The following is a 22,618-nucleotide window of genomic DNA, read 5'->3' as shown; positions in this document are numbered from 1 at the left end:
AGAAAACGAAATCTAATACTTAACATTGAGTTTCTGTACTAGGAAGTACATAGTTTTTTGCTCGCAGTAGCCTTGAATCTTGACTCCTAGTCCATCCTATATATAAGTGGGAAACTGGAGGGATAAATATTTCAAAAAGTTCCCTCGCTACCTGCAGAACCCGCGTGGCAGTTCAACTGTTTTACAACCCTACGAAACTGACCCTTATAATCCGCTCTAATGATCGTGGCAGTTCAAGTATCTCGGGACGGCCATAAAACTCGTGGCGGTTCAATAACAGCCGATTAGTAACCATGGCAACTTGTTGAATGCGTATGAAGGGAAACCCAAGAAATAGAAGAACAAAGAGAAAGAATGACGTTGTTATCTTTATACCCTTTTTACAATTTCCGTTATTGTTATCTTTATGTAAGATTTTATGATTTTGTTTTATAGGTTTATAAAATAATTCTTTTTAACTACGGGAATATCAATTTATAATTTATCAACGTGCTTCTCTTCTGAAACAGCAATACCAGATGCATAATTGAGTCAATGACCTAAAATATCACGATTGTGCAATATTGTATTTTGATGTTGACAAAAGTTTGTATATATCCATGGTCCCTATAGTTTAATCATTTAATATGTACACAATCAATGCTAAATAATCGTGGTTAGTTCTAACTTTATCTTTTATTATTCAAAGTTTCTACACAGTAAGACAATCCAAAGTCAAACCGGGCAATGAATACCCAAAAAACAACGTATCTTGTCCTGTGATTGGAATACCACTCGCCGGCCAGTCCTTTAGGTTTAGGGAAGTAGTGCAAGTCTATTTAAAGCTTCAAGGTCTTACCCACCCCTTCCCCCTCCGGTCCTACTTGACTCACTACCCGCGTTCCTTTCGAGGTCATTGCCCAACCCCTCCCACCCTTCTATTGTTTGCCTTTCTATTGTTTCTATTCTGACTTTTTTCGGGAAACATTAAATCTATTGTTTACGTAACATCACAGTAGTAGGCTAGATTTTTCTACTTTGAAACAGTGCTGTAAAAAAAAACTATTACGCAGCGCCCCTAGTGTCAGGAGCGAGACAAGCACGAGTTGACTTTCATTTGACCATGGTAGTTCTTTTCTGCTTTATGTCTGTTCGTTCCAGACGAATCTAATCGTAAAGCAAAACAGCCGATAACGACTAAACTAGTTATCAGTATTGCATCATACGGCTTCTTTGCCGTTTGGTGTTAGGTCGTTGGAAACGTATTGCTGTAATTTTGTCCTGGGAACCTAATGGTGGCTATGGAGATTAAGTTTTCTGTCCAAAACGTCAAAATATATTGCCTATCCGAAAAAGTCGGATATATAACAGATAGTGTCGGATATCGAATTTGGGCCCGGTTCGGATATCCGTATCGAATCCGACCCGATCTTATAAACTAGTTTTGGAGCTGATAAAAAAAGATGCTCTTTGCCATTACTTCATCATATCCTCCAGTTGTTCATTGTTGTCTGCTGTGAACAGCTGGCAGCTACACTGTCTTTGTACTGAATGCTTTTATATGTTTTTAAAAATCTAAAAAACAACTAGACATTGTGTTGGTTGGAAATAATTTACCAGTTGTGTAAAATTATCTTGCCAATAAATTTTCAAACATGTTTATTCCTAAAAACTCTTACCCTATTTTTAAAACCACTTTTATCATGGCTATTCAAAGTATCTCAGAGTAAAATAGGTAAAGCCTTTATCTTAACTGTGATTTTTCTTGACACAATCCTCGTAGTAGTAAAAGGTTTTGTTTTAATAATGTGTGGTACAGTAATTGTTGTTAGAATACCAGGAAAGTAGGATACTATCAATTTTCATAGTAATGTCAATGTATTAAAGTTAAAAATAATGGTCTAAATACAGTTCTGAGCAGAAAACCGCAAAAATACGGGTAGCCGCGTACCGTACCGATTTTGTACCGAGAACCGAGGTACAAAATATTGTACCGTACCGAACCGTACCGACCTTAAATTTTCTGTACCGCAGACCCCTAATTTTTGGTGAATTGAGAAATGCTTTGTTCGTAAAAATGAAGATGGAATATATGTAAAATAAAATTGTTGATTTTCTCGTGAACTACTCGACTCGACTCGACTCGATACTCGAGTATTAGGGCTAATTACTCGACTCGACTCAAAAAAACACTACTCGCCCATCCCTAATCGAGAGTCAATATATCCCTAGTGTAATACGTTGGTTAAGTTTGTTTTCACCTTAGGACAGGTTCAGATTTCAGATTCTGAAATTTTGTGTATTGCATTTTACCATTGAGATGGAAAAAGTCCATTATGAACCTTTAAATAACACTACTAGTAAAATTTAAATTATACTGCCAAAATTAAGTGATTACATAAAAATTCATTCAATTTTAAATCAGGTTATAACCTTAAAACCTCCACAAAAATGAGAAAGCTACTCTGATCTGAAGGAAGGCTTTATAGAAGAAAATATTGTCTTTCATAAATATTTCTATTCATAGAAGATATTAAAATTTGTTTTTTTTTTTATTTGTTCCAGGATCTACAAGTGCTTTTATTTTGACTGACGAATCAGTCAGTGAATCAGACCAGCTGTTGTCAGACAACGTTCTGTACTACGTCATTGATCCAGCCGCCACTGAATCAATGGAGTAAATACTTATTGTGTGTTTACACTATTTATTTTGTTTTCTTTAGACTCTTGTAGATTGATCATGTGTTATGTAGATCATTATTTGACATTACTTTGTCTTTAACTTTCCACTGTATTATTTTTGCTTTTCAAAGATAATATTAATTCAGTAATTATTATTGAGAGATCATGGATTTTTTATTTGTATTGATTTACGCCACGCAGATAAGCTGCAGTCAATATTTTGGCCTCATAAAGTTCAAGTTGAAATTAAATGTGGTTCCTTACACCATTTAAGACTGATAGTGGTTTAGATGCAATTTACAATTGTTAATCTTGGTTATTTGTATTTTTTATATGTCCTGTTTCATTTTTCCCTTCATAAGGTATTTAACACGATTATATTTTATATTGTATCTGTGTGAAGATCATCAGGTTTTTTTCAGTGTTAAGAACCCGTTAGCTACAAACTAAAATCTTACCATCCATTTCCAGGAACAAAATTGTAAAAGGTTTAATAATTATAAAGGAATCATTCAGTTAATAGAGTTCATTTGGATATAAAATTCCTTAAAGCCAAATTGTAAATAAGCCGTTTATTGTACATTTTCTACATTTTGGGAAAACATAAACTTAGATGCAAAATCAAGCAGTGATTTATATTTTACAAATTTGTAAGTTGTTTAATCCGGCTAATCGTAGTGATGACATTTTATTTTAGTTAACATACATTTGATGTGTTCATAATATAAATAATGATCTGTTTTGTTTTTATTTAATTAAAAAAAGGCAAAGTATTGATTTCCTCTGTATATAATGTATATTGTCACAGAAAACATACTACTATAACCCAGAATGCCAACCGCATGGTAAAAAGCATTAAGTGTTTTGAGAGAGCTTTGCCTGTCAATCGTAGGCAGCGCCACCAGCGTTGCCATGCACTCAGCATAGCAACGCTGGTGGCGCTGCCTACGATTGACAGGCAAAGCTCTCACAAACCACTTAATGCTTTTTACCATGCGGTTGGCATTCTGGGTTATAGTAGTATGTTTTCTGTGATATTGTATATCTAAATCAACAATTTGTATACTATTTGTACTATTTGTATATTATTTTGTACTATATTTACCTAATTTAAAAGACTGTTACCGGTAATATTAATAAAAAATTGTTAACGTTGCATATTTATCCTATGTATCTACCATCCCAGTCAAAGTGACAGCTTTATATATTTTTTAATGGTTTTAGTTTAGAGTGAGCTATTACCACAAGCTGTTATACCTGCGCTTCGCGATGGAGTACAAGGAAAAGAATAATGCTATTTTTTGTATCCGCTGTATAAAATAGTTCACATATATTATTTACTTTAGAAACAAAACACTTATTTAACACGTATTCAAATTATTTTCTTTTAATTCAGATAATTGTTTCAAATTCTCTATGCAGCCAATACAGCACATAAGTGGAACTGATGCATGTTTTAAAATACTTTAACTCTATGATTTAATTTGAAAAGAAAATCTTAAAAGTGTAAACCTACTTACTTCCTAAACCCTAATAATATTTTAATTTTAAGACAACAATCTATAAGAATCTAACAACTTACTGTAATGGTTATATTTGAAGCGTTACTTCTTTTTAATGGTTATTTATTGTAATGGAGAAATTGTGGGGGGGGTTTTGTCGCTTGTGAACACAAAGAAAGGTACTCGGGATTCGAATATAGAAAATTATATTTTACTAGTGTGTCTGTTGCTCGAATTCGAGCAATTGCGAAGCATTACAGGTGTTGTTTTAATACGAATAACGGTCATAATTTCTGATGACTTTATAAGAGTCGACTCAAAGATTATGGAAATACTCAAGATGTACACAGCAGTTAGATATAATCAAAATTTTTTGTAAATATCTTTTTTCAAAAGCTGACCTTGTTTTTTAGTGTTTTCTAAAAATGTTTCCCACTCATAGCCGCATTAGGTTGTCTATAATAACGATTATAAATGAAAAAAAAAAACATTATTTCTATTTCTTCTACTGTTCTTGGTTGTGTTCTATGACTTTCCTGTTTCCATTGTTTGCAAATCGGCTCTTTCAATTATTGCTCAAGAAATGTAGCACAGTGTTATTTAAGTTTTATTTTTAGTATATCAAATTGTCCAGTATTTCTCACTTTTTTCCATTGTAATTTTAAAAATTACACCAACCAAGTATCGTCTACTACAGATGCAATACGCCAAAGAATATCGTCTACGTGCAATCTCCAAGAAGTGGTAAAAAAGGCAGAAACCAACCCATACAATTAACTCCATAAGAAATAATTATAAGAGTTACTGTGATATTAGGATTTTCCACTGATTTGGTAATAGAACATTATATTGCAAAACATGGCACGATTTAGAAGAAAATCGATTTTAAAATTATAAAAAAATCATTGCAAATACTTCATTTTGACAAATTTAGTAAATCACAATTTAAATATTAACAGCAAACTGTTTCATTCAAAAGTAGTGTAAATGTATGCATATGGTCGTAATGTAAACAAATCTGAAGAGGGAACTTTAAAGGCCTCTGGGGCAGAGCCCCAAGGGAATTTACCTTGTTTCTCTTTTGATGGCTCATCTACAGACTAAGACCTTTCTTTAGAGACCCTACCAAGTTTCTACGCCCAGCCGTTCTCTGTAATTAGCTGTGACAATACCCCGTTTTTCCTCCATAAGAATAACATGGGATGGGAATTTAAAGGCCACTGGGGCAGAGCCCCAAGGGAATTTACCACGTTTCTCTTTTGATGGATCATCTAACCAAGACCTTTCTTTAGAGACCCCTACCGAGTTTCTACACCCAGCCGTTCTCTCAAATTAGCTGTCACAAAGAAAAACAGTTTCAAATTAATATATAGATTCCCTCTATCCCAAGAGACACATCTGAATAAAAAGCTTTACCAGAATTCCAAATGGACTTCTGATAATATGTTGGAATTTGATGGTAAAGAAGGCACGATTCCCATATACGGCGTCGAACATCAGTATTTTGCTGTAAAAAAGCGGAATAACAAATATTTAAATCTCTGTAATGTATTTCCAGGTGACATCGGCTTAATCACAGTTCACAGCCCTAGTGAAGTGCCCATGATACATAACTCTATCGAGTATTCTTTACGAGAGTGCAAATACGTCCGATTACAACTTGTACCAAAACTTATCAACACCAAGGAAGATCTAGCCAAATACCAGCCCTCTCAGAGAGGATGTTTATTTTCTTATGAAAACAATTTGACGATGTTCAAAATTTATTCAAAGAAGAATTGTGAGATAGAATGCCGTGTCTATTGTTCATTGAGAGAATGTGGCTGCGTACAACATTATCTTCCAAGACCCAATGATTCAGTCAAAGTGTGTGCAGGAATCGACTGCCACCCTTACTGTACCTGCGGCTGTCTACCTGATTGTACCTCTCTCACTTATGATGTTTTGTTTGAGGAAAATAGCAGTCCTTTTGGCAACAAGTGTGTGGAACAGTACAAATACACATTTATTGAAATTAACTATAAGGACAAGGAGGTGTATTCGACAATTTCCTACAGCATCAATAGCTTTGCTGAGTTTGTTGCCTACAGTTTAGGGATGATAGGTGTTTTCAACGGGTTCAGTCTCATGTTACTCTTTGAGCTCCTTTACTTGTTAACTTTGCGTCTTTGGTCCTCTGTCAAAGGCATAATGGCACAACAGAATTAAAATAAAATGTCAACAACATTTAGTATAACTGCTGATAATTTGATTTATAGATTTTGAGGTACCTTACTGAAAGTGACTCTTATTGTAATCTATAACTCTTCCTTTCAATCCTCTACAGTTCCTCTTTTACTCGAATACATTTTTACTAAGCACAATCTTTTTCATATATTTCTTACACTTTGAACCATGATCAATTTAACATGGTATAAAGACCCCGTTTTACTGTGTTTTTCATTAAACCCAGCGCTGATTTTGATTTTGTGATGTTTCTGTATATTTGTGGACTAATCAGTGTCAAAAAAAATGTATGTATTTTATGTAGAAGAGCTGCACAATTCAGTATCTTTTTAATGAAATTGAACCTTGTTTAAGATGAGGAACTTTGACCATTGCCTCAAAATACAGTAGGATAATCTACTCTATTTCACCTACCTACCTAAAAAAGTCTAAACCTCCATTGAGTGGTACCTCAATTATAATCACCCTTCATTTGTAATCAGCTGAAAAAATTTGTATGTCACTGTTTGTGTGTATTTGGATAGATGCTTTACACGCTTGTAAAGCTTTAGGATTACATTACATTGGTTATACCTTTGCCTATTAATACAACAATATCCAATATTTAATGGTTTTCTGTTGAATGAAAAAATAACACAATAATTGGTAGTATCAAAACATTTTGTGTGACTGTTTAAAAGTGTTGTATATGTCAGTAACTTAAAAAAAAATATTGTACACATTGTTACTGATTGCATTGAAAAGTAGTTGACTAATATATAGTCGTCTTGTTAGTAAAAAATTAGAGTCTAGAAAGTATATTTGATCAGTGTATGGAACACGAATTCAACAAAGATAACTTTTAGAATTCTTGTGTATTTTAAAGTAGCAGGCATACACCATAATGTGTGATAAGATTATCAAAAAAGTACAAAAGAGAATGCTGCGGGTAAATATATGTCGAAGAATCCATTAATCTTGAATTTCTTCAGAGTTTCTTCACTGGGGAAACTGCTTCAACTTTTGTTGACACATCTTTCTGCAAAGAAACCAAATTTCTATGTTCACCACCCTCAAAAGACAAATCAGCAGTTAAAGAAAATCAGTTGGATTTATCACAATTAAAATACAGTAGACTCCCTTTTATCCGGACTTCTCGGTCTGGATAACGGGGTTTCCAGTTAAACCTACGTCCCCTAAAACTCGACGAATTTATAATTGTCTAATGCTATATAAGACAATAATGATAAATTAAAAATTCTATATCTTGAGGGTTAGAAATAGAAAAAAACAATTTTTTTTACCCCTTAACCACATTCCCATAGTCCAATCATGCTCCATACTCATTCAAATAAAGTTTATTCGAAAAAAGCTATGTTAACATTGAACTTAATTTGTACGTTTAATCATATGTTTAACGTTTAAGCTTTATTCATTAAAATTGGATAATTTACAGGAGTTATCATCTAAGAGACAAACACACATATGAATTTGAATGGATGATGTTGACGATGTTGTTGGCCTCTAGGGACATAAAAACAAAAAAAGTATATCGATCCCAGGCACAAGTCTTTACCATAAGACCTACAGTAATAGCTTATTTCCTATGGAAAATTCTCTAAAATCTAAACTCTCAATGTAAAAATGGCAAATTAAAGTTTAATCAAAATAGGACAAGTCAAAAGTGACCAATTTTACCAAATAAATTTTATATTTCCTTTAAAATAACAGCAAACCTTAGTGTTTTCCTTGACTGATGTCCAGTGACAGAGAAATGAAAGTTTTCAAGGGGTTTTTGTACTTCATTTTGGCTCACATTGTAAAACTGTGATCGGTCATCCACTTGATTAAAGTAAAATTGTTCCAAATATTCACTTTCATCATCAGAATCAAACTCTTCGTAGGTCTCATACTGCATCGAAGGTAGGCCTGTGTAAAAACCAGACTATATTGTTCATTCTAAAACCAACTTATTTTTCATTAGAGGTGATGCAAAAACCAAAACTGATTACAGTATTTCCTTGCAAAATCTTGTCCAACATAACTAAACAAAACTATCATGTTAGGTAACATTTTTTCTTTTAAGACATGAGCCCAATTACTTGTGATCAATATTGCATTTCAGCTAGACTGCCATCACCTTTATTATATGACAAGATGGAAACATTACGGTGCATTTTAACTTGAACCTAAATAGGAATTTAAGATGAGTACCTTTTACTTTCTCCCCCTATACATAGTATATGAAGAAAGTATTGTTTTTACTCTATCCTCCTATACTAGTATATAGAGTATATGGAGAAAGTACGGTATTGTTTTGAGTTTTGAGTGGATATATCCGTTTTGGGTGCCCATGAACCCAAAAAAGTGGATTTCGAAGTGAGTTGTCTGTCCGAGTGTGTGTCTGTCTGTATGTGTGTACAGAGCTACAGACCACACCTGTGGCCCTATTTTGATGGAATTTAGTATGTATGTACTAATCCATGGCATCCCCAGGTGTAAATTAAGATTGCCTATTATTAAATCTGACTGTAAAGACTAATCATTACTCATAGGACATTTTTATATTACTTCTTTGCCGGATCTTCCTTCTACTTTTCTCTGGCCGCAAAGGTGGAAACGAGTCTACCGAGAGAATGTTAGCTGTGTTGAATGTTGTGGCAGTGTTGAAGTTTGATGCTTGCTTTTGTTGGTTCAGCCTCATAGACTCGGAGACGGACCATCCCGGCATCTCAGGCTCTCCTCGGTTGATATGAGTTGGAGGTACAGCTTGGTTTGGAAACGTCTGTGATTGTCGCATTGTATTTGAGCCTGAAGAACCTAATGGAAACAGCATTGTTGTTATAATTACTGTTAGAAATGACCTGCATAACATTTGTTATTAACTCTTAAATGTTTTCATAGTGCTTTACTCAGAAAATTTTAACTTGAATTGTCGCTTCAAAAAATCATGTTATTGAGAGGCTGTTTTATCAATATTTATACGTGTTATTAAGATGATTACATATGCTATTAAGGACACTCATTTCACAGAAGGGACATAATGTAATTAATTGTAGGGATTTTGAAAGGACACAAACTATTTTTGAAACCTTTGGAATTTGATAAATTTAGCTTTGTTCCAACAATTGCTCAGTACATTGAGATTAGTTATTTATTAATTGCTGCATGGGGCTTTGCCGTTTTGATAAACTAGTTTTTAAAATTTTTCCCTTTCTATTTTTCCTCTTCTGACCTAGTCTAAGAAAACATTAACTTATTTTTATTCATTATTTTTATGTTGCATTAAACATATGAAGTAGGTAACCTATGTGAATAAAGTTCCAATGTAAACTTGGGATAGATTTTTGTAAAATTTTGTATCAAATTAACATAAAGTTTTAAAGGAAAACAATATCAAATTGTTTTATGACAAGCTATGTGAATAATAGCTGGCTCAGAGCATAAGCTAGGTGTGGGTCCATGCAACTTGTACAAGATTACAATATTCACCTCTTCTTGCTTGAATCGTTGCATACCTTATTCAATCACTGCATTAGGCCTTACATGCACAGTGTATTGTGTATCTGCAGTACGGTATATACATTGTATTGAGTTGTGGTTAGGCGCTCACAACGTTTAAAACGTGAAAAAAATAACCTTGAAAACGCCGCACGTTGATATTGGTGCGGAGAAACGTCAGAGTAAGAGAACTTTTGTCTGTGATTTTATTTTTTATTTTTGTATTTTTAATCAATGTGTGTGTAAAATCATATACAGTACGAATAGAATAAATATAGACCGTTAGCTGTAAATTGATAATTGATAGGTTTGCCGTGTGGTTACCATACACACCGCTGCAGCGTCTGCTGGTTGCATACGGCTCCTGCGCTTCTCGCCTGCAGCGTTGTGTGCCGTAACTACACGGCACTCCTAGCGGTGGGCGCTGGAACTTTCCTTTGACAGTCTATATTTATTCTATTTGTCTATGGTACAATGAACTCGAACTGTGGTGACAAGGACTGTTCTGGTCCTGATTTCAAGTAGGTGAGTGATGCCCAAAAATACTTATCTAACTGAATTATTGACCTCACCTAAAAATCATGTCGTTTTAGAAATATAATCTACAGTATAGTACATAATCAATTAAAGAAAGACCTTGCCCCCAAGACAGGTGAATGAAGGAATTCTTTTTGAGTTCCTATACGAGGTCTCGTCAGGAGGGCTGTGTATATTTTTTAAAAGATAAGCTACATTTAATAAATTAAATAATTATTTTTACCAGCAGTTACAAGTTTTGTAGATGTTTTAGGAGCAGTCTCCCTCTTGGATGTTAAATGTTGGCAGTTGTGCACTGTACATTCACAGCCATTATTTGACTGCGTCACAAGTTGTTTTGCATCACAGATACTTTTTCCCTTTAGAATAAGATTTCCTTTTTGGTCTTTGGTTCTAAATACAATACTTCCCTCCTTTTCTTCCAGGAAGAAATAGATAGTATCACTAGAAAACTCATCTGTCGAATCTGTTGACACATGAAAGTAGTTAAGTGTTTATTCAATTACTTTCAAATACAAATGATTTGTAAGGTAGATGTCTTGGTTGTCATTCATAATAGAATAACAATAGAAGAGTTTAGTACAATAGTATCAGGTTATTTTAATTCATTGTTTACTGAAGAACTACCTATTGTTTTTTGAACACAGATTTTCTCTGTACCGTAATCATATTTTTTTGTGTAGTACCAAAATTTTGGAAATACAGGGTGTTTTCAAAATTGTCTTGACATATTTTGTGGACTTGTTTCTTGTGCTAAGACAAACATAAAATGCCATAAGGGTATGGGTCTAAAATGCCTAGATTTCTTTTTTCGGTCTGTTTGTGATTTATAAGAATTACCGGTATATCTTTATATCTTGGGCATATTTCAAGATAGACATTTCAAAATTGGTATACATTTATACAAATTTTGAAATTTCTTTCTTAAGAAATGTTAACGATATAAAATAATTCTTAAAAATCACAAACAGACCGATAAACAGAAATCTAGGCATTTTAGTCCCATACTTATATGGCATTTTATGTTCGTCTTAGCCCAAGGAACAAGTCCACAAAATATGTCCAGACAATTTGGAAACACCCTGTATAGGCCTACTAGTATTGACATTATTCAATGTATCACAGTTTTTAAATAAATAAGAATATATTTTATTTAGAATTTATGAGGAAGGACCTTTAAACTAGAGATAATTTTATAAATTTATTTTTGTAAATATGATTAAACTATTTTTGAGGCATTTAAAAAATTAAGGTCTATCATTTAAAAAGGTAATAATTTAACTTGCAAACTAAATTCCTCTTCAATATGATAAAATAACCAATATGCTTTAACATCAACATATTTAGTCATATTATAGAACAAAACAACACTACAGTTAAAGTTTGTCCAAAGCATTAAGAGGACTTGAAATGTGAGGATATTCTTTGACAAAGTATATTTTGACCTGACTTTGAATCATTGAATCTATATTCTTTGACTAAACAAACATAACTTACATTCGTCTCCTGAGTCCACACCTGAAGAAAAGGATAACTTCTTATTTACTCTTTCTGTGTTCAAATATAAGCTCTTTGGTCTTTCATCTTCTGTGAAATGCAAACTGCTCGGTTCCTTTTTGCTTGACGTGGCTACACTCTTATAAAGCTCTTTTTTCTTTGCACCTGAACAGTTTTATCTTAATGATTTCTTTGTATCTAGATTTTACCGTAGATCTAACCTACTGCACGGATTACATTAATTGTTCAAAGTTCACTTTTGGTGTTAATGTTGAGTTTATGTTTTTTAAGGATTATTGTGTAAATTTAATGTCTATCATTGAATAGTAAAACTGAAATCACACAAAGTTTCTGGATCTGGAATCTGTCCACGTCTTCAGGTAGGATGAAATCGCTAGAACTTAACAAGAGGAGAGTAAAAACCAAGCAAACACTGGGAAACACAATAAACGGGATTTTATTCGCCCCATGGCTATCACAAACTCATTCAAGTGAAACCCTTTTAAGATATAAAAATTGTTTTCATATAACGGGACTATTCCAAGTTTAGATGCATAGGCCTAGATTCAAAATATTTAATTTCTGTGGTTGTTCAAACTCATAATATTTAATGTATGATAATCCTTGTTAAAAACCCATAGTATTGTCAAAATAATTTAACTTATACTACAGTATATATTGGGAATCTTACCTGTACATCCAACCTTATTCCCAGTTGCCATCAAATTGAAATCCTCTGAAAGATCATATACGCTTGCATTTTCTCTTCCTCTAGCGTCAGACTCTTTCAGTCTTAGTATCTTCTTAGCCTCAGTTAAACTTGTGGCTCCTTCACGTAGAATAGATTTAGATACATCTTTGTCGGCTAGACCATTCACAAGCTTGAGCACCATCATTTCTTCTACAAAACCTTTACTCTTACACGTTTTACAAGACCAGTTACATTTCTCAGACAGTTTTTGAAGATCGTCTATGAACGAGTCGACTTTTTCTCCAGGCTTTTGATCTCTCCCCAAGAACAAAGCTCGGTGATAAAATTCATTCTTCCTCATTGCAAAATAATCTTCAAATGCAGCAACGACGGTGTTGAAAGATAGTCTTTTATCCTCAGTCATTCCCATGGAAGTGAGAAGTGGTTCTGCTTCTTCTCCCATGCAGTAGAGCAGCATGTTTATTTGACGTTCCTCGCTAGCAGACGACAGTGCCACTCCACTGTGAAACATCTTGTAACGTTTGATCCAGCTTTTCCAACCATTAGAGTCTTGAAAATTCAAAGGCTCGGGTGGTTTCACCTGTTCTGTCAGCAGCCATGACTTCCCTTGCTCGCTTTTGGTGTCTGAACAAAATTACAGAACACAGAAGTATTTAGAGCTGTTATAATTTTTATTTTTTAGTCATAATATTCCAGTGAATGTTCACCAGTTTCCCGACTATCCAAACCCCCTAGCTAATCCGAATCACCTCTTGGAGGAAAAAGTTCACTGTATTTCAAATTATGTATTAAATTAAAGGTAGTATATTTGTTTTGAAACATAGACTGACTAAGAAACCAAGAAAACCAAAACCAGGAATTGTACGTACATTTTTGTGGAAATCGGAAATTTTGAAGCCTATGGGTTCTTTAACCATGATCTATGTGTGGCATGTTTGTATTGACATGGGGTGGGTGTGTTCTTTCTCATATCGTAAATGCAATCGCAGGAGATGCTCACAAATTTTGACGAGATTCAAAAGATGATTACAGTGTTATTGTGTTGCGGTGGCAATACATAGCCACTTAGATTCATAAAAATACACCATTTTAATTTTTATAATAATTCAATTTTACCATACCACCTCTCCAGCCAAATTGAACAATTTGATTATCTGATCAAGGTGGGGTCCCGGTTAATTAAGTTTAGCAGGGCTCTGGTGTATATGTCAGCCTGTTTTTTTTTCAAAATCAAAGCTATACGTTCTTTATCAATGTAACATTTCAATGTGCTGTAAAAGTAAATTAAAAGAAAGATGAAATATTAAAACTGTTGTTATTTTCATTACCGAGTTAAAATGTTTTTGCAAATGCTTCACTTGTCCGATATTACCCAATTAGATAAAATTTATTATTTTAACATGGGAATTTTGAAGCACAATAGAGACAAGCTTGGGTAAATTTATTCTAATCTAGAGCTTCCATGACACCAAATATGTTACAGTGAAAAATTCACCCTCAAAAAAATTTATTCTAATGATATATTCACAATATTTATACACAATATTGTATATGTTGTGTATATGTTGTATATGATGTACAATATTTATTCAATATTTATACATTTTTTTGTGGTATTCTCACAACTGGTATAAAAGAGGGTTTTTCTAAAATTGTAATAAAAACATTACAAAACTGATCCCTTACTAAAATCTGTAAAATTCCAAAGGCTAAATGAATGTAAACTGATATTGTGAAGCAGGTGGATTTTGAACCGTATTTAAAAACAAGACAATTTTTATTTACGTAAGTGATGTGTTACTGTATGGAATGCTTAAAAATAAATGTTAGAACCTTTTAAACAAACTTGATGAGGTTTTGTGATTTATAGGTGCTATGGAGCCAACTCCAATGATGTAGTTGCGTTGCAGGAAATAATGTAAATTCCTCTCCAACCAATAACACTTACTCTGAGTTTGCTACAGTCTAAAAAGCTATTTTACTCCCTAATTATGTTTTTGACACATTGCAGCTGGTTTCTGGCAGCTGGTTTGAAAGTCATTGTTTACAATTAAGCTGGAGCTGGAGCACGTTAAATTTGCTGGCTTTATTTAAGTTGTGATGACTAAGTATCAACTATCAAGTAAATTACTGCATTGCTTAATAAACGGTATCAGCAATCTGACACATACTTTCTCCCATTGTCAACAACCTTTAACATGGGTAAGCGGTGGGAGTAAATATGATATTTTGTATGAAAAATCACTAAATTTGCAATAACTTTTGAACCATTATTTTTACGGAATGGTGTTTGTACCATTTTGCTCAGAATTTAAAGGACTATAACATACAAAACTTTTATCAACATCGTTTGGGCCATTTTCTAGAAAATCCATTTTTTGTTATCTATGGATTTTTATGGGAAAATTGCATTAAAAAATCTAAATTTGAAAAAAAACGCCTGGAGATACTATGGATTGGTACCTACGCCTACACATCAAATTTCATCAAAATCGGACTACAGGTGTGGTCTGTCGCTCTGTACATATCCACACACACGCACAGACATCACTTCGAAAACCACTTTTTTGGGTTCAGGGAGGCCCAAAACAGATATATCTACTCAAAACTGAAACTAAAAAAATTTTACGATAAGGGTACTTTCTCTATATACTATGTAGGCTATAGGGGGTTTGGAGAAAGTAAAACAATTTAGAATTAAATTTAGACATACCTTGGGATTTTCCAGAAGAGTTGCGTTTCTTCTTTCCCATGATTACCGAGAACTTTACAAACACAAAGCTTTGCAATAATTTATCAAAACTGAACCAAAACACTTTGAAGAAGTACAATTAATTTTTATTGTGTGGGGTAAATGTTATTAGGGTATCACTGTTTTAAAAAGTTTTTCATTAGCTATAGGACATGTCACTAAAGATTTTGCAGAATTAAAAACCAGTTTGACTTATTATTGCCACTTTTGTTGAAAAACAAATAATAAACTAGGTAGCTGTAGAAGTTCACATCATTATCTCATAACAGTCACTGATAGCATTGATAAGGTGCTATCACCAATTAGTTAGGGTTATGTCAGGAAATTACAATAGGTAAACTAAACCTCAGGTGTTTGCCAAACTGCCAAAATGTATTATGAAATAAATCATCCACAAAAGGACCTAAAATTAACAGAACTGGTTCTATAAAATGGAAGCTATGAAACTCACAAACTACTAAGAAATATTGTCACTCAGAACGAATATAACTTGCAAGATAATGCATACTGGTTATCTGAGAGTCTGTTACCAACTAGATGAAGCTACAGTTAATGGCAGCTGCAGAACAACAAACTCAGCAGAACAATCAAACACTTCTACATGTGGTACAACCATCGACATATATGGATTGCGCGCAGGCCGTAAGGCTCGTGTAGAGCTTTCCGAGCCAATACAGGTGTGTATAGGGGTTGCCGCATGGGCAAATTGAAGGCAGCATGTGGGATAAAGCGCGCGAAACAGTGTTTTCGACACCTGACCTTGGGCGCACGTGCGTGTTACAATAACCTCCCTCAGTCTCAGTCTACGTCTACATCCAATGGTGAGAAGTTGTGCTGCCTTTAACTGCACGTCCCAATGGAAGAAAGGGAGCGACATTTCATTTCATATGTAAGTAAATTATTCTTCAATTTGGTAAAATTTGAATACTGTAACGGCTATGACTATCAATATTTAACCGTAAATTCCTATTTATAATAACTGTTCTCATTGCATCTTTCACTTCAATAACTTAGATAGACCTACTATGGACATTAACACAGATATAAAAGAAATTGTAATGCTGGATGGGAAGGGTACCGGTACTGTTACAATTTCATTTATCTATAAAACAAACAAAAACTGTTAGTTTTATACTTTGATGCATATTTCAAACTTAAAAATGACACAATTCAGGAGTAGTGTGATTGATTTTGGAAATAACGTACGTAGTATACATAAATACAGTTTGGCCAAACTAAAGGCCGGATTGAAAATAGAGACCCAAGAACAACTAGTTTTAATTTGTCGGCCATACATTTTAACTTGTTGGATATTACAGTCAAAGATATATATTATAGTTTCCTTAAAATATAATATAATTACACATTTTAATTCAGCTGGCATTTCTTTGACTATTCATTAAATTTTCTTTGTAGATTTCCTTTGAAGAATCCTGCACTTCTCAAGAAATGGGTAATAGCAACCAAAAGGAAAAACTTTGTCCCAACTCAGTTGACTTCCCTGTGTAGCAAACATTTTACTCCAGAGGATTACGAACCCCATGTTTATCCCAATCAAGTGAAGAAAAGGCTAAAGCATGATGCAGTACCAACCAAATTTGAATTTCCCGGACACATGCAACAATCATCACCTAAAAAGAGAAGGACAATCAACAGAAATCTATCATCAGTAAGTGATTTGGTTTTTGTCTGTACTAATGATTGTAATTATTTCAATTGCAGCACGATCTTTTTGGTAGTACAATTGCTTATTTAAATTAACGGTATTTTTTACTACTGTATAGCTCAAAAGATAAATATTAGTTTATTTATGATAATAAACCATATTTTTATATTTATACAGGCCTCTCCACAAGATAAGCCGCCAGAACCAATATTACCGGCTGCAGACGACTCCACGAGTGGTGACCAATTGTCAAGAGATGCCTATCCACAGTCAAGTCCTACAAAGACGGGTGCAGAAGCCATCACAATACCACAGAAGCCTAATTCTACGACTGGGGAGAAAAAGGTAGAGTGTATTTGTAATAAGATATAATAAAGTATATCGGTAGTTCATAACGCATTCTCCCCAATAAAGGTTACTTCAAAAAGCTTATTCTCTAAATCTAAAAAAATATACACTTCCGGTTATCTTTACTTTTGACATATTGGTCTAATATTGATACTGTTTTGTAACCGGTACTGATAATTTTAGGTTAAAATTAATAATCCGTTACATAAAGTTACTAAAATTAGATATAAACAAAAGATAACTAATAACTATAAATAAACTATTTTATTAAACTATTTTACCGTATTAATTAACTATTTTATACGGCAAAGTCGTTTTATTCTTTTTAGATCCCACCTACACCAACTAAATTGCGACTTCGGCGCAAGATTAAGGTACTCCAACAACGACTGAAAAGGAGGGAGAGGAAAATTAAAACAATGAAAGATGTGATTACACTACTGAAAGAAAAGGTCAATGCCCCTGTAAAGCTATTAGAAGTGTTAGATGATAACTTTTCTGGCTTCCCATTAGAATTAATTGTACACTCTTTGAAAAATAAGAATGAAGCTAAATGTAAAAAGACATATTCTGAAAAAATGAAGGAGTTCGCATTAACTTTATATTTCTACTCCCCAAAAGCTTATTCCTTTTTGAGGAATAATAAATTTTCATTACCTAATCCGTCAACATTGAGGAAATGGGTAGGCAGTTTTAACTGCATGCCCGGATTTCTTCAAGAGGTGTTTCAATATTTAAAACAAAATGTCAGTTCTTCTCCATGTTTACAAGATGTTAACCTTGTATTTGACGCAATGAGCATTCGAAAGCAAATCATATACGATCACCATGTAGGTAAGAATTTTGGATATATTAACTTAGGTAATGAATTTAACGGAGGTGATTCTGAAACTTTGGCTACGGAATCATTAGTGTTTCAAATTGTAGCATTAAGAGGTAATTTTAAATGTGCTGTAGGTTACTTCTTTATAGACAAGCTAAGCTCTGAAGTCTTATCTAAACTAGTTAAGACGTGTGTATTAAAGTTGTTTGAAATTGGTGTTAGAGTCCATAATGTAACATTTGATGGGACAAGCTCAAATATAACAGCCATGAAAAAGCTTGGATGTGAATTACCAGCACGTCCATTTTTTTATGTAAACCACAATGGTATGGATCATAAGGTTACAATAATGTTAGACGCTTGCCATATGCTGAAATTAGCCAGGAATACGTTAGCTGATAAGGTTACTATTGAATCTGTGACCGGAATTATTGATTTTAGATTTCTTCAAAAACTCAGTTCCCTACAAAATGAGGAGGGTCTTAGTTTAGCCAATAAACTGTCCGACAAACACATATTTTTCAGAAATAGGAAAATGAACGTCAAACTTGCTGCACAGACTTTAAGTTCAAGCGTTGCCGACGCGCTAGAGTTTTTACTAAAGAATGACCATCCTGATTTCATAGGTTGTGAGGCAACAATTGAGTTTTTGAGGATTATTGATCAATTGTTTGATTTTTTGAACAGCAGGGATCCATTTGGGAAAAATTTCAAAGCACCGATTAGGAAGGACAATTTAGAGTATATAAATGGTATGCTACAGAAATGTTTGAACTATTTAACCTGTTTGAAAATTGAAAAAGTTCCTATTCTCAATCATGCTAGGAAAACGTTTGCTCTCGGCTTCATCACCAACATCCACACGATAAATATTTTGATGAAAAGTTTATTAGAGGAGCATGAATTTAAGTACATATTAACGTACAAGTTTTCTCAAGACCACCTGGAATTGTTATTTTCCTGTATAAGATCTCAAGGAGGAAATAACAATAATCCAAATGTGAAACAGTTCCAGTGGGCTTTGAGAAAACTTATGTTTCGCAATAGTGTCCAGCCATCTGATAAAGGCAATTGCTTATCATTTGACTTCAATCAACAAAGTTCTGTAATGAGCTTCAACGAATTATCCCAAGTAGTTGGACATAGTGATGAAGCCGATGATGCTGATGATATAGAGCGTATGTCATACATGTTAGAAGGCATAGAAGAGTCGTCGTACTATAAAGACAATGTACTATATTATATTTGTGGTTATGTTATTCGAAAGTTGGATCCTAAACTGAAATGTGAAGAATGCAGTAATCTTTTGGTAACTGGCGATTCAAATCCAAGCCCTTTCACTAATTTTACTGATTTTCTGTCAAAAGGAAAATTAATCAGGGCTTCGCCAGATGTACTGAAAATTGTTAAGTTCATGTACAATCAAATTGTTGCATATTCCAAAGATTGGCAAAAATTTGATGCTTCAAAAACTATTTTATTAGCATGTAGAACCTTTGCTGGTAACGTTTTTCTTAATCATAAAGGTAATAATGAATTTGGCGAGGAAAGCCATGACATGAAATTGATCAAACTAATTGGTATTATGTTTAACAAAATTATATGCCACAGCATTTCTAAGCGTAAAACAGCAGAAGCTTCTCTGTCAAAGCTTGGTATGCGGCAGAAGTTAAATAAGCTTATTCTTTTTAGCAATGTTTAGGCTAAATATGTTTCTTTGTTTTACAAAGTTTCCTAAATAAAATGTTTCTTATACAATCTAACCTTGTTCTTACTATTACCTTACCCCTGAATATTTTGTATTTTACGAGAAACTAATAAAACCCATTTTTTAACATAGACTATTTTGTATTGTATTGTAACATTGAAACATAATTGTTTTCGTTAGAGTAGTAAGTGAAGAAAGAACCAAGTCATAAAGGTTTCTTAATTGTACTATTTTATTACTTCTATTCCATCATTAAAAAAAATAAAATCGGAATTAAAATTATATTTGATCAGAAACCTCAGTGTGAAATATCCGCCGTCAGTTAATATTTATTAATTGTAGTACCCAAACTCGGTTACTCGCAGCGTTATTTTTACACTTTTATTACTTGTACAAAAGTTCATGAAAATTGATTATTAAAGTGCCTTACAACGTTTTAGTAGAGAGTAAAGGGCATGGATAAAGTACATCGTCCTGGCCGCGACAATGCTAAGATGTGGCGCAGCGAGACGCTTAATCCCACATGACGCCTGCAAAATCTAAAACGCAACCCCGGTCGTTGGCTCGGGTCGCGGAGCCTAGCAGCCGATCCAGTTAGTTTTATATGTCGATGGGTACAACCTAATGCTTGAGAGAATAGAGAGGCTACAGTACTGCATTATGTTAATTACAGTCTGTTGATTGTACAAAAATTAATATTTTCACCATTTACAACAAAATTGTAACAAATATTTTTATTGATGTAACAGACTTAAAACAATTTACAGTAAAGACCATAAAGTATATGTTACAGAATCTAAATATATAAAATTAAAAGCACTGAGACAAGCAATTTTAAATAGTTTTACTGAGTTTTAGTAGAATTAAAGAGTTTACCTAGATTAAAGTAGCTGTTTCAGTTCAGTTCTTAGAATTGAAAAGTTTCACACAACAGCATTGTTTACTTTCATAACACAGCATAGTTTTACGTTTTACTGATAACAACACGGTAATGGACCATGAGGTACATGAATGGAGAAAAAAATTATTGTAATGATTCGAACTTCAACTAATCAGCTGTTCAGGCCAATTTAATTGTTGAGTGGTGCAATTAGTGTTTGGTAGATGTTTCATTGCATAAACTCCCAAATCTTATGATAAACATAAAACTTATGTTATGTTATTATGTTTTATGTCCTTACTGGTTTTTTTCTTGATGAAACTTACATTATTTAGATAAAACCATGCTATTTTTTAGTATTTCATGTTTGCTTATCAATGTTTTTTTAAAGTTAGGGACGGCAATTTAATTTATTATGGTCTTAGTGTGAGGAAGAGTGAAATTGTGACATTGACAGCAACATTAACTAAAAATTTCCACTTTGGTCGATCGTTTGGCAGATCCCAGGAGCGCCTCAGCTCCTGGTAGTCGTTTCACCTATACTCTTTGATGTTCTGTTAAGTCTCATTAGTTGCCACATTTTCTAGTATCGCAGCCTTTGCGTGTTATTTTACCCTCCTTGCACAGTTGGGTTTCCCTTTAAATCTCTCTAAATTAATTTATCTCACCTACATCAGAAGTATTTTTGATGGGTTGTGATCAAGATCCTGATCCTCATTCCATGCAACCATAACCACAATTCATAAAATCTAAAGTGCGATTTGTATCTAGTAAGAGACTTCCGCAGACAAGATTTCCGTTCATCATTTCATCTCCTTGGCCACCATGCCTCATCTCGTTGTCTTGCCCTCTGACTGAGGTTATCCCAGATATTCACAGTAACAGTACAAGTGCCTGGCAGCCTATCAAAAAGATAACTTATGGTTAATGTATAAAGCATATATATTGTGTGCCCATTTTCGACCAATATGAACACATTGACAACCCATCTGTAAATTAAACATTTTTGACTCTCTTTCAACAGTATCTTAGCCAACCTTAGAATGTCGTATAGTTTTAGGTGGTGCTTAGCAATAGACACTGCAGTCCCAATTAAGTTAGTGAATTTTTCTTGTATTAGAGGTTGAAATAAGACATAACAGATGATCTGTTATGTAGCTGGGGTGCAAAGTATTAAGACCACGGCCACCTTTAACTCCAGGCCGCAGCCTGGTAGAATTGGCAACGTCACAAGTAGGGTTGTTTAGTGTGAGACTTCCCATAAGATAACAGGGCAGACGGGTGACATCAGCTCATTAATTTGCACTATATTTGTTCAAATTTATGAACATAAATTTATTAAATTATTATTGAAAATAAAACATACAGCATTGAAAACCAAAACAATACGAATTGAAAATCTATATCTGTACATTTAAAGCAGAGTAAATATTTTCATGGTCCAGTAACCAAGCTTTCGTAAATACACAAATGCCATTAGCTGCTTCAAAACAAAACAGCTGTTACGACCCTACTTGCTACTTTGACGTTGCCACTTTGAAGGTTGCGGCCTGGAGTTGGTCGTGGTTTAGACTATGAACACAAAAAATTAAAAATCCTCGGAATAAAATAAAAGTTTGTCCGTACACGCGCTTGTTTTAGATTATAGGATATATATACATTAATTTTAACAGATAGTGTGTTTGGCCTCTGGGGACCACAAAATGAAAAATTAAATCGGTCCCGGGTCTAGGTCTTAATATGAGACCTAAGGTATAGCTTGTTCCCTATATGGGAAATTTGCTAATAAAAGTATTGCTTGAGCAATAAAAACATAACCTAATCCT

At 33.7% G+C, this 22,618-nt stretch overlaps 2 protein-coding genes across 3 annotated transcripts in view; one reads left to right on the top strand and one right to left on the bottom strand.

The window, feature by feature from the left end:
• Positions 1–3,497, top strand: part of LOC128985678 (uncharacterized) — a 56,067-nt gene extending 52,570 nt beyond the window's left edge. For both annotated transcript variants that reach the window (XM_054405450.1, XM_054405449.1), the window contains one exon: positions 2,545–3,497. In XM_054405450.1, the coding sequence (XP_054261425.1) occupies positions 2,545–2,660 (116 nt within the window). In that variant the 3' untranslated portion in view covers positions 2,661–3,497. The remainder of the gene's footprint in view (positions 1–2,544) is intronic.
• Positions 3,498–7,830: 4,333 nt separating this feature from the next.
• On the bottom strand, positions 7,831–15,368 carry LOC128985318 (uncharacterized). Its single transcript, XM_054404711.1, has 7 exons — positions 15,329–15,368; positions 12,595–13,239; positions 11,904–12,068; positions 10,630–10,872; positions 8,940–9,188; positions 8,244–8,297; positions 7,831–7,892 (listed from the first exon to the last, which is right to left on the bottom strand). The coding sequence occupies exons 1-7, from the start codon at positions 15,366–15,368 to the stop codon at positions 7,831–7,833; spliced, it is 1,458 nt and encodes a 485-aa protein (XP_054260686.1).
• Positions 15,369–22,618: the final 7,250 nt, after the last annotated feature.

This window comes from Macrosteles quadrilineatus, unplaced genomic scaffold (assembly GCF_028750875.1).
Source record: "Macrosteles quadrilineatus isolate MER2022 unplaced genomic scaffold, UCM_ALF_1.0 Scaffold_2__2_contigs__length_208266976, whole genome shotgun sequence".
Taxonomy (NCBI): domain Eukaryota; kingdom Metazoa; phylum Arthropoda; class Insecta; order Hemiptera; family Cicadellidae; genus Macrosteles; species Macrosteles quadrilineatus.
This window is presented reverse-complemented; position numbering and strand designations above follow the sequence as displayed.

Excerpts from the sequence above, each read along its gene's own strand:
- LOC128985318 (XM_054404711.1), bottom strand. The coding sequence starts at position 15,368 with ATGGGAAAGAAGAAACGCAACTCTTCTGGAAAATCCCAAG. Across the intron at positions 10,873-11,903 it reads TGTGGACTCAGGAGACGAAT|ATTCGACAGATGAGTTTTCT; the intron begins GTAAGTTATGTT and ends ATGTGTCAACAG. Across the intron at positions 8,298-8,939 it reads AAGGAAGATCCGGCAAAGAA|GCCTACCTTCGATGCAGTAT; the intron begins GTAATATAAAAA and ends GTTTTTACACAG.